The 13,176-nt window shown below is 50.8% G+C and overlaps 1 protein-coding gene across 1 annotated transcript in view; it reads right to left on the minus strand.

Moving 5' to 3' along the window:
• The window catches only part of DSCAM (DS cell adhesion molecule), a 460,072-nt gene that overhangs the window by 78,279 nt on the left and 368,617 nt on the right, over window positions 1-13,176 (minus strand). Inside the window, exons 18-20 of the mRNA XM_059685889.1 lie at window positions 12,490-12,730; window positions 10,769-10,915; window positions 3,231-3,386 (exon numbers count right to left, since the gene is read on the minus strand). Of these exons, the coding sequence (XP_059541872.1) occupies window positions 3,231-3,386; window positions 10,769-10,915; window positions 12,490-12,730 (544 nt within the window). The remainder of the gene's footprint in view (window positions 1-3,230; window positions 3,387-10,768; window positions 10,916-12,489; window positions 12,731-13,176) is intronic.

The raw sequence follows: 13,176 nt of genomic DNA on the forward strand, positions 1-13,176 counted from the left end.
GGCCTTGGAGCCTATAAGGGTACCCTGCCGCGGAGGGGCCATGGGACAGGCAATGGCAGGCGGCCTCTGGGAGCTCAGAGGATCACAGCCCTAAAACCATAAGGTCGATCCTGCCGGTAACAAGTGAGCTTGTGGGGGCGGGGGGAGGGGACCTGTCTTAGGTGAGAACACAGCCCCTGGGCAGAAGACCCGGCTAACCCAGAGCCACACCCTGACCCATGGAAATGGGTAGTGTGTGTTTTAAGGAGCTAAGTTGGTGGTAAGTTGTTATAGAACATGCATCTAGATTCTAGACAGTGAAGGCCTCTACTAATGTATCATAACGTCAGCCATCAAAGTTGTGGTTCTGAGAACCTATCGCCTTGGTTTGAAGTCTGACGGGAGTCTAAGTGAGTGCCGTACCAACACTTCCTTCAGCTTTGTGTTTGCATGATCACTGCTCCGGTCTTGGTGACCAGGCCCAGGCAGGGGCACGTGCTTTACTGAGGAGGAGTTTCATAAATATTGAACATGATTATTATCCTCGGATTTTATCTACATTGTTACATAATTTAATTGAAGCTGACAATACATTCTAAACTTCAAAACTATAAGACCCCATAGTAGAGTAATAAACAGGATCTATATTCTTAATTTTCTGAAGCATAATTAGCTTTATTTCTTCTTTCAATCAGTCTCAAAATTGCATGCAGTTCTAGAAACTACCCCATGTCTATTTACATTAGATATGGAGCCTAGAAGGGTGCCTGGCACAAATCTTTACTATTTCTAAGCCAGGGAGCTCTTCATGTGAACCTGGGAGATCATGTCATTACTGCACTAGTTTTTCTCTCCTTCACCTAATCTCTGCTCTGCTTCCTCTTTAAAGCTGCGGATGGTTTATCCCGAGGAAACACTGACATTCATTCAGTTCTGCATCACTGCTTGTCCTGTGCACCAGCGCGCATGGCCCCCAGCCCTGGGGAAACGGGGATACCCGAGGCAGGGCCCTCCACAACCAATCCCATCTCCATACACCGCCAGCACCGGATGCAAAAGCAGAGAATTCCTGATGGACAAACTAGACTTTGGGTCTCAGGGTCAAGTTTTGAGACAGAGCTCCATGATTTATAAAGCTGGAGGATTAATTAAAAATTGATCTGAAATGACCACCAGTCAATGAGGAGTTGGGAGAGCCTTCCCTTCTTATTGGATTTTCGTACATTCTTCTGAAAATTGCAGGTGTCAAGATTCCTGTTGCTGATCCACTTGCTCTTTAAATAATAATTCCAGTGACATTCGTGTTATTGCTTAGCAATGCAAAAGAGTGCTCCGCCCCTGCTCTGAAGGAGCTGAGATCAAATAATCAGATATCTAGTGTCAAGGACCATCCCACCATGTGTCAAACTAGGTGTTTGCACACATCACTCCACTTTTTATATTTCATTCTGTCTGATCGTTATGGAAATTTCGTACATGCAGACAGTCAGAGAAGGTTAGATAAGGTGCCCAGAGTCCCACGGGCAGCATCTAGACATGGCTCTCCATCTGTTACCTTTTATTAAAAATTAAACGAGAGCTGTCTTCACTCTTTGTAGATCTCTCTATTAATGTGTGACTTCCTCATGGCGGTGCACTTTGACCTGCGATTTCTCTAAATAATCCGATTCCTTTGAGCAGAACCAGCTGACACCTGCACATTCCTGGGAAGGAATGCTCAAGTGTTCTAGAAAAGTGAAAGCTACTAAGGCTTAACTTGTGTGTGGGCCCTATGGTACAGGAAGGCTAGAGAGACAGTGAGAATAATGTGTGAGGTGGAGGGATGGGACTGCTTGGGGGAGCAGGGCCGGGTTTGCTGAGTTCAGAGCCGAGTGAGGCGGAAGACAGCAGGCCGTGGATGTCAGGGACATGTTGTGAGGAGACAGAAATGCTGAAGAGAAGAGTCCGCCCAGGCCTCGGTGCGTGAGTCCCCGGCTTTGATGCCACAGGACGGATATGGGCTGGAGCAAGAGCATGTTAGATGTTCTACGTGGTGAACAGGTTTCACAGACATCAAACCTGCCAGTGCATGACAGGCCCTGGACGATGGGTGCCCACCCCCCCCCCCCCCCCCGCTCCCCCCTCCAGCCTGGGGAACAAGAGTCCTGGAGAGAAGACAGACAAATCCCAGAGCCAAACTAGCACAGGACTCAGGCATCCTGAGCTCATCTCAACCCTCTCTCTGGTACAGCTCTGGGCTCTGATTTGGATGGCTCCACATGGGGATCAATTTGACATCAGTTGCTCCTTCCTTTGTGAAGGTGGAGACTACTTTTCTCACGACTCCTAGAATACTTATTAGAACTCGAACCGTTCTTCAAAGGGGCTTGAATCCGGCCCCTCAGGGTTTCCCTTAGGATAACGCAAAGAACTGTTTGTCGTGCAGTGTCTGTAGCTTTGGGAAATAGTCACATAACCAAGTCCAAATGAGGTGAAATGGCAAGAACTAATGGTCTGAAACAAAATGCACGGTGATTTAAGGTTTTACTAAGCCATCGTGAACTCTTGCAAGAAATTCAAAAAAATGAGCCTGAAGCTCTCAAATGACGGGCTTATTCTAAAGCGAGTCTGAAGCTGGCACAGAATAGTGGGTCTCCGTCCCTGACGTAACTTCCAAGTGGAAGGGTGGCAAGGGTCAGAGCTTATACCTAATGGCTGAAGAGACCCTAAAATTATCCTAATGGCACACAAAACAGGTACAGCAAGCCCTACCGCTCTGGGAATAAAAGGCGTTTTTGCTTAAAATAATACTTGGCCAAAAAGAAATTATAGGGGAAGAGAGAGACAATGGATAAATCAACAAAGACAATAGGAAGCAGATGGCCTGAAGCCTGCTGGCGGATTTTGGGAGGGCAGCCACGGGCGGGGCTGGGGAGTTAAGGTGCGCCCCGTGACCCCGCTTTCCCAACAACAGCTCAGGCCGGGAGCGCTGCCACTTGGCAGGAGCCTCCTATGTCTCCTGTCCTTTCAGACAGAACTGGGCTTCCTGGCTGGTGTGGCTCAGTGGTCGAGTGTCGACCTATGAACCAGGAGGCCAGGGTTCGATTCCCAGTCGGGGCACATGCTCAGGTTGCAGGCTCCATCCCCAGTGGGGGGCGTGCAGGAGGCAGCCGACCAAGGATTCTCTCTCTCCCTCTCTGCAATCAATGAAAAAGTATATTAAACAAACAAACAATGAAAACTGAGCAGCCCACCCACACCGCCCGTCTCACCATCCTCCTTGGTGCGGGTGAAGATCTGCTCGCTCCTGACGCCGTCGCCGGCGCGGGTGAAGGCCAGCACCTGTATGCTGTAGTTGGTGTATTTTTCCAGACCATCCAGCTCCAGCGCAGGCTGCGTGGTGGTGACGTTCTTGATCTCACCCAGCTCTGGAGGACAAGAAAACACGATCTGTTACCGTGGTGGGGGCACGCGCCTTCCCGGCGCGGTGCACGATGTCTAGTGCCAGCCACGCGCCTCCGTGTGTCACACCCTGACGCCACCCAAAGGGACAGTGCACAGCCTTTTCAAGTGGAAAAGCTCACGCGGACCACACTGCCAGGGACATCCGTCTAACAATCAGCAATTCACCCCAGGTTAAGTGTTAACACCCAGGCCAGCCCCACGTGGCCTCTCCCACGAAGTCCTAGGGCAGCGGCTCTCACGCACGGCCCCTCACCGACCCAGGAAGCCGAGGGCCACATCGCTCCTCCGTGGATACCTTTCCCACTGCTCATTAAGAAACTTCTGTGCAATAACCAGGCACGTGACATGGTCACTGGGCTTGTCACGCTCGTCACCTCGAAAGGTGTATGAATGTCTAACCACTAAGCGGTGCACCTGAGACTCAGGTAACACTGTATGTCAACTGCAATTACATTTTTTTAAAAACTGCACATATTTAATGTGTACATTTCAGTGAGTTCGGACATACGTGTCCGCAGTCATACCATCACGACAACCGAGCATCATCTCAAAGTAACAAAGCTCTGCAAGTTTTTGTTTTTTGCCGGGAGCCGGTCCATGCTTGCTGTTTCAAGGGACCTGGCATATATGGCATACTGTTCTTAATATGTTTGCTCACCTTCTTGGCGCTGTGTTTTAACCAAGGTCACCTCTCCGAGAAAGGTTGAATCCCCAGGTAGGGATTTTCCCCTGAAGTTAGGGAGGGAATAAAACCCCTCAACTAAGTGCCAGGCGGGTAATTAATCCCTTTGACTACGAACAATCATGCTTAAACTACATAATCTTTTCTCCCTGGAATGGAGATAAGAAACGCCCTAACCTTTGTAATAGAGATTGATAGGATTGAATCAACTCGTATAAATACAGTTGTAACAAGACAGAAACACACAGAATTCAGAACACAGAATCGAGAACACAGGGCTTGGAAGACAGGACCAAGAGAGACAGAGCCTAGGCACAGAACCTACACAGAACGTTCTCTAGAGACAGAAGAATTTCGCTGGAGAGAGCATGCCGGAGGATCCTGGAGAGGGACTGGCCTCGGAGCCTAGAGACAGAGCCTAGCGGGAGAACATGGCAAGGGATCCTGGACTGAACCTGACTACAGAGATTGGCAGGAGAACCTGACTGGAACCTGGACACTGAACCTGACTGGAGTACCTGTACAGAACCTGGCTGGAGACCCTGACAAGCAAACCCGGCTATGATGATCAACTGAACGCTATCTCTGTATCGTTCCTTCTTCGCCGACTCCGTCCACACCTTTGGGGACCCTTGGACCCGCTGGGGTTGGACCCCGGCAGTTTTTAAAACCTACTCTGAGTCAAAACACACGCATCTTTTGCTGCTGTTGTTGTGTTAATTACTCACCTGAGGATATTTTCCCATGGATTTATAGAGAGAATGGAAGGGAGGGGGAGGGACAGAGAGAAACATCCACATTGACTGGCTGCCTCCCACATGTGCCCCTTCTGGGGCAGGGCCTGCAATTGAGGTACGTGGCCTGGACCGGAATTGGACCCAGGACCCTGCAGTCCTCTCTATCCACTGAGCCAAACCGGCTAAGGCCAAATACATGTATCTTGAAGCACCTAAGTTCTTCCCTAACTCTGAGCTGAGAGGAGGTGGCCCAGCCAACGCCTGTCACCTGGAGCGAACCCTCCAGCATCCCTGCAGAGGTGACACGCTGATGTATCAGAAGGTAAGCCTCAGCTAAAAACGCTTCCTTTTCTGGAGTGGGATCAGCTAATAATATTCAAAGGTGGGACGTTATGCTCTCTGCTCGCAGGCATATGATACGTGGCAATTGGAGAAAACTTTCAGTGATGTGTTAATACCTCCAGGGGGGCTCAGGTTTCGAAATGAGCCACCTACAGAGGAGCCAGCGCAGGAGAGAGAGGCCCGAGGTACGACTCACCCCTGGGGAAAGTGGCCGTTCGTGGAAGGTTTGGGAGTGCCTGCCACCCTGTGTGCCCTCACTAAGAGAATGGCGCGAGGCGGAGGTCCAGGGGATTCCTTCTTGGGTGGCTGGCTAGAATGAAGGCCACTGTGCACCCATTTAGAAAGCGATAAGGCTGCCCATTTGTGTCTCCTGCTCTCTCTTGCCTCAGTAGAGATAACTGACGTGCCGTGCGCGCTTAACTAGGTGCCAGCACTCTTCTAGGTACACGTGCTAACTCAACCATTACATGAATTCTATTATTCCTACATTTTATGGGAGAAAAACTGCGGCAGAGAGGGGATCAGTACCTTGCCTAAGGTCACGGAGCCTAGCGCAGCAGCCGGGAGCATGGGCTGTGGAACCACGGCTTGGCCTAACGCCACAGTCCACAATCCCAGCCACTCGGCCATGACCACTCTGTGGAACTGTCACATCGGCCGGATTAAATGGGCTTTCGGCCTGGTTTTCTCTTCCAGATCTTTGTCTTTCTTTTCTCCATTCTTCTAGAAGAGTGCACAGTACTTCAGAGGTTAATGACCTCCTATTTGTAGTTATGATGACTGTGGAATGTGCTTTTTAATTTTTGCTTTAGATCATCACCAAAAGGAAGAGTTGACGGGGGCACAGGAGAAATGCTGAATGTAAAATAGTGTGTGGGGGAGGCCGAGGCTTGTCATGCACACGCCGGGAGCCCTGTGTGCGGCGAGGGTGGGAAGGGGGGTGCAGAAACGGGCAATGAGGGGAGTTGGGGCACAGACACAGCCTTGGACCCGAACATGAGCTAAAGGCCTGTCGGCACCTTGAACAGATTGTGGATGAGTTCTGGGGGCAGTACGCTTTGCTGGGGGGAGAAAGTAGGGCAAGAAAGGCAGCCCCCCCCTCTGCCAGACACCTTTACCCCAGTGTCTTCTGGGGAGGCCAGAGGGATGCAGATTTTGGGGGGCCACAGTTTGGAAGCTTCAACAGATGCTTGTGGAACGGAAAAACTGTTTGCTCATGGGAGTGGCATTCTGCATTCAGATAGCCAACAACTGTTCGACCCACCAGGGTTAAAGACACTCCCCTCTGAAGGCCGGGTCCGTCCTGGGGGACCACCAGGTCTCTTCCTGTCATATTATTCATTCATGATGTTCATTTTCCTGAACATGTTTAATGTGGGTCAGTTGGATTAGGATAAAGAACCCAAACATAATGAAAAAAAGTGTTCAATATAGATCTCATAAGATCTTTTCAGATTTAGAGACTTCTATGTTGTACCAAAGATTACATACACATGCACCCACCTGTATATGCACATGCACACACATGCTCATATGCGCGTGTGCACGCACACACACACACACACACACACTCAGGGGAACTACATCTAAGGGGGCAGAGGGGTTACACCGGGCCCTGCCAGGAGCTAGTTATGAGAATGTGACTAAATCGTCTGGCCTCCTGGGGCCTCTGTGATTTGTTTGCTCTTCTCTTTGAAGGGGCCTGGGGGTCTCCACCCACAGAGAAAGTGGGCTCTGACCTCGGGGGTGGGAGAAGGCTGTGGCCGGGGAGGGCTTTTCCTGAGAAAGCGTGAGGAGGGGGGAGTGGTGCGAGGGAGATGATCAGCAGGCGCCTGGTCTTTTTATATTTATTTATTTATCCTCCCCTGAGGATGTTTCCATTGATTTTTAGAGAGAGTGGCAGAGAGAGGGAAAGACAGAGAGAAAGATCGAGGTGAGAGAAACACATCGATTGGTTGCCTCCTGCACACACCCTGACCAGGGCCAGGGACGGGGAGGAGCCTGCAACTAAGGCATGTGCCCTTGACCAGAATCGAACCCGGGACCCTTTGGTCTGCAGGCCAACACTCTGTCTACTGAACCAAACCGGCTAGGGCACACCTGGTCTTTTTAAAGAGCAGCAATTACACCAAGAATCACATCTGCTCATGAATTACTATGATAATTAGAATTCATATTTGCATGTTTATTCATATTGGGGTTCGTATTGTTTCAAACTCATTTATCATGAACAGGAATATGACTGCAGTCAAAGCCCCAGTTCAAAATCATCCCCGGGTGATGCTGCCTGCCAGACCCACTCTGCGCACCCCGCCCTCCCGCGGGAAGCCTGTTCCCTGGCAGCAGGGCCTCCTCGCTCAGCAGATGTGCAGGAAATAGGAGGAAAATCATGAAAAATACAAATGCCAGGCAGCAGGCTTCACTTCCTATTTTCAAAGCTCTGCTTCCTTTTTTATGGCTTCACCACGGATTCCTGTCATCCACCTCTCCCAGCTCCATCGGGTCATTTAAAAGCAGATATATGGGAAGGAGAGAATAGTGTTCAGTTTGTTATCAGAGTAAAATGATAGGAAAGGAATATACACAGTATATTCGGAAGTCACACTACTTCTTTAACCAAAAACGATTTTTAAAATTATATTTTCAAACGGGAGTTGTATGTCTTGATTTATACCCCTGCTCATTCTCAAAGCGTTTTAAGGCAGAAAACCAATAGGGGTGGGAGTAACTGCTCCGGAGCCGCCCACCACTGCGGCCAGCGCCCCGGGGGTGTCTGCATGTTACTTCCAGTTAGAATCCACTGTTTTTGTCCTGAAGACAAAAGGGATGAGAAGTAGCTCAGATTCCGATGGAAGGGGTGACTTTTCAGAATGTGCAGTTTCCTAGCAATCTTAGAGGAATTGCTTCTGTCAGGTCTCAAAGTTACTTAACTTTCTGATTATGATAAAGTGCTCAGGCAGTTCACAGGCATATCATGATTTAACCTATGCTATCAAAGATATATGAACCAGTTTTATTTTATCTGATCACATTAGCAGTAGCAAACTGCTGTCTTACACAGATTTTTGAAAACCTTTGGGCAATTGCTAATCACAGTGGTGGTAATAACCCCAGCCTCTCCAGGCCTGAGTGTGTGTGAGTGTGAGTGAGAGTAGGTGAGAGTATGTGTGACTGAGTGTATGAGAGTGTGTGCACATGTGAGTGTGTGAGCTCATGTGAGTGTGTATGTGTGAATGTGAGTGTGTGTGTGTGTGTGTGTGTGTGCAACATGTCCTGAAGGATGAGGGGTTATAGATCTCTACACAGTCACTACATGTTCTGCATCCGTGGAAAGCTTAGGACCACCGTCTGAGGAGTTTGTGCAAAAGCGCCCAGGAATTCCATGGAATTACCTGCTAATTCACAAATGTCACCTCCCGTAGGTGGCAGGTGAGGCGTGAGTGCTGGTGAGCAGTTTTCTGTTCTGAGGGTCCCTCTCTCATCTTCTGAGAGGTAAGTGGGCGGCTTCTACACTGGACATGAAGCACATCACTTTGACCTTCATACAGTGACTAAAAGCACTTGGGGGACACTATGCATTCCCAAGCATTATTTACTAAGTTTATGTGTTTGAATATCCAGGGTTTTCAACCTTTAAGGGCGCAAAGTTGACAGAACCATTTAAACCACATCGTCTATCATGGGACTTAGATACTAATGGGCAGTATTGGCGAATATGAGTGACGTGAAAATCTGAATGGAGAGTCACCACTGGATTCTGGAAATGTTTCCAAGAAGAAGAAAACTGGAGGAATGTTAGTGTCACACTGTCTTTAGGGGAGTGTGAGGGGTTCCGTTTTATCTTGTCCAAGACGAGGAGCAGGATCCAGACCAGGTCTATGCAATGATACCCTATAGCTTTACCGCAATACAACAGACACTGTGGCACATTTTTGCTGTTTTTAACTTTACATCTGCGGGATTTACAGAAGCCTGTTTGGGAGGAGAGAGTGAAGCTGTGGGACAATCCTGTACTTGAATCTGCGCGGGGACTGGCTGTGCACTGGGGGCTGGGGGGCTCCTTGGCCTGGAACATCCCCGGCGGGTGCTGCATCCTCAGTGTGGAGACCAGTCCAGCACCGAGTAGATGCTCAGCGACCCTGGCCACTGCAGGACGAGCGGGCGACTCTACAGAATGCCTCCCAGTGCCTGGAGCTGAGCGGGGCTACACTGGACACCGAGAGGAACCGAGTCCAATCCTCAGCCCAGAGAGGCAAGACTGGCCACAGACAGAACTAGCTGAGGCGTGGACACTGCTAGTGACTGAGCAAATCGCCATCATTCTGCTACTGTCTTCTTTCTCCCTCTGGGGTCAATAGGAGAGCCCCCTGGAGCTGTTTACCTGCTTGGCAGAGCAGGCCCAGGTCCTGAGCAGGAGTGGGCTGTATCTGGGGGCTCAGCTGTGTTTGCTCAAACTCAGGTGAGTGTGCACCAGGAGGCCACACCCACTCCCAGGGGCTGAAAGACACCCCAGGCCAGAAAGGAGGCAGGGCCCAAGGGCAGGGGTGCAGGAGGAGGCGGGGCCCAGGGGCAGGGGTGCAGGAGGAGGAGGGGCCCAGGGGCAATGGTGCAGGAGGAGGAGGGACAATGGTGCAGGAGGAGGCGGGGCCTTGGGGTAGGAGTGCCGGAGGAGGCAGGCCGGAGGGCAGGGGTGTAGGAGGAGGGCAGGCCGGAGGGCAGGGGTGTAGGAGCAGGGCAGGATGTGAGTGTGTGTCTCCAAAATCTTGGCTCCCAAGCAGTGAGCAGACCTAGGAGGCCTTTCCTGTTAGGGCCACAGTGCAGGTGGGCACCTATCATGCTCACAGAGGGGGGATCAGCTTGGCTCAGCGACACCCACCATCCGAAAGCAAAGTCACCCACATGTATTTGACCTAAGAAACATCTGGCCTCAATCTTGCCACCACCTGAGCAGGTACTTTGCCCAAATAGGAGACTTTTTGTACTAAAACTTGAAAGAAAAAACAAACATAAAGAAATAAGAAGAATGAGGAAAAAGAAGCAGGGGGATGAGGGGGGGGGAGGAGGAGGAGAAACAGGAAGAGGAGGGCACAGACATGGATATGATGGCTCCTCAGGGGGCTAGGGCATCCCCCTCAGGCACCCTCCATTCCTCTGACCCCCCTGGGAGGCCAGCTACCGGAACTTAGGAAGTTTCCCTGCTGAGTTCTGCTGGAGAATCAGAGGCCAACCTACTAGCATCTACATCACCTAGAACTTTCTAAATACAGACCAAGCTTTTGGTGATGCCTGCAGAGGTTTGACATGGGTACTTATAATCGGGAAAACACACCTAGGCCTAGATTTCCCAAGCACCACCCCCTCTTACACCTCCAGGTGCTTTTTGGGGGGACGCGATGCCTTAAAGAGCTGCACACACCTGTTAACATGCTGGCTGAGAGAGGAACAGAAGGCCGTGGGGAAAGAAGAAACTGTTCAATGATAAAGAAACGCCCACCATGTCCTAAACCCACATTGGGACCCGGGCCTGCAAATTCCATTGCACATCTTTTGGGGCAAACGCAAGGCCGCCGTTTCATCCTCTTACCTCCGTCCATGAGGTTGGCCCAGTAAATGACTCTAAAGCCCTGGAGGATTCCGTTCAGAGCTTCCTTGGACAGTGTGGACCAGGATATTGATATGCTTTCCGGTGATGTTGCTATGGCTTGGACGTTTTCAGGGGGGTAGCTGGGCACTGCAATGAAATAATTAGCGTCTGTAATAACGGTGGGTGGTTTTATTGGCAGAGCAATACTAGTACTGAATTAGCAACGTTAGTGTCATGTAGCAACGCGCAAGCCAAAGAAAACAGTTGCACTCAATTCCCGGAATGAAGGGAAACTGAGCACCATTCCCCTGTGCAAATATTATGGGCGACTCATTAGACTATCCTGAGTTCATGCACATGTCCTAATAGACTGCCACTGTCTCTCTCCAGATGAGCTACTGCACTCTAAGGAGGTCATCCCCAGCTCGAGGAGCTGTGAACACGCCTGCTCTTACTGTGTGAGTGAAGGCCAGTGCTTGTCTGGTGTATATGCCACCACCCCTGTGAGTTACGGCCTTAAGCTGTATTTACTTTGTGCAACATGCCCCCTCGCTTTGGTAATATCTGGGATGTAAACCGGAAGTCTAGCTCCTGAAAAGTGTTAAAAAGCAGGCATGTCATCATAGCTCATTTACCGCCCCATCCGCCCCCACAGCCCCCTTTCAATACTAAAACATTCTGTCAGGGGAAGGAGAGAAACTGGACCACGATGTTAGGAAACTACTGGAAGTATTTTCCCACATGGAGCTTAGGCAAACCTGAAATGCTGCATGTAGGAGAGGGGATGAAATACTGACTGAGCCACACGCATCAAGGGAAAATGAGCATCAAAGCATAAACCCAAGGGCAGACACGGCAAAGATTGTGAAGGCGGAGAGACAGCCCCAGTCTTTAAGTCTCCAGTTACCTAAGACTTCTCTTTCTCTAAAAAACGGTCAGCAATTCTCAATGGATGTCATCAACTTCTTCAAAAGAGGAAATTGTGCATTGATAAAGCAACATCTCAAACCTATGCTCACGTGGGTAACTGCACAGGAGACCGCTGCAGTGCATGCTTGTTGCCTTACTACCTGCTACTCATTCCTGCAGCTAACCCCACATCTCATCTCTGCACCCAAAACGCCCTGCCTCTGGACACCAGGGTGCTCTGTCTTTTCAAGCACACCCACCAATCCTAGCTTTTAGGTTTCCTTCACGGTCCTGAAAAGCGAGAATGAATTCTTATGGTCACTAGGGGGCGCTCCAGCACCGTGAGATTTGCTCCAAGTCCACTCAGGTGTGTCCTCTGATCTCAGAGGCTTGAAAATAGAAAGCAATCATAAAAAAGAAAGAAAGGAAAAAACCCTCCTGAACATTGATTTGGGAGGAATTCTTAGAAAACCGGATTTCTGCATCCTGGTCAGACTTTTGCAGTCAGAGGGAGAGCGCGGTGTCCCTGGGGAAAAGCCCAATTCTTGTTTGCAAATGAAGGAGAAAGGTGCTGGAGAGGAAATGGATTTTGGCTTTCCGATCCAGACATGTCAAGGGCGGGACCCAATCAATGCAGGGCTGGAGTGAATAAGGGCCAGCTCCCCCATGGAGACCCCGCCCACCCGCAGGCCAGCTGCCTCATCACTGCAAAGCCAGAGGGCGGGGGCCGGGCTGTGGGGAGCCGGCGCCCCAACCAGAGCCAACCCCGGAGGAAGGAAAGCCAGGGCCGAGGCCCTGCCCCTCGGACCTACCATCCTCGAGGGTGGTGGTGATGATTTCCTGAGAAGAAGGCCCCGTGCCGGCCCGGTTACACGCCTGCACCACCAGGCCGTACTGGGTGAACTTGTTGAGGTTGTCCAGGGTGTAGATCTCGCTGTCCCCGGTGGTGTCGATGCTGATGATGTTGAACTGGAAGTTGCCCCCAGTGCTGTACTCGCGGTAACCGATTTGGTAGCCTCGGATGATCCCATTTTGCAAATGTTTCTTGGGAGCCTGTGCAGGGAAGAAAAGAAGACGCTAAAGACGACTCCACGGGAGGGAGCGCAGCGCCCACCCGTTCGGTAGGGAAGCAAACAGGAAATCGAATGACCACGGGAATAATAACAACAGGGTGCAGTCATGGGAACCGCGTCAGGAGAAGCCACCGCACGTAGAGGGCCTGCTCTCGGCCAGGCTCTTCCTTCTCCTGGATGAATGCAGCCCGGTGACACAGCACCACTCCGCCCCCAGGGGCACAGGAGGCCACACAGACACGAGGGACAGGGTGGGATCTGGCACCGGGCCTGTGCTCTCCACCCCTCCTCATGCTGCCGTGGCTGACTTCTCTAAGTGTTTTGGAAAGATGGCTTGTGTTTGGGGGGTCTCAGCGTACACCGCCACCACCAGGTCACCCAGCAAAGTCTACTGAGCTGGGCCCTCGGCCAGAGAGTTCCCAGCAC

This window comes from Myotis daubentonii, chromosome 3 (assembly GCF_963259705.1).
Source record: "Myotis daubentonii chromosome 3, mMyoDau2.1, whole genome shotgun sequence".
Lineage (NCBI taxonomy): Eukaryota > Metazoa > Chordata > Mammalia > Chiroptera > Vespertilionidae > Myotis > Myotis daubentonii.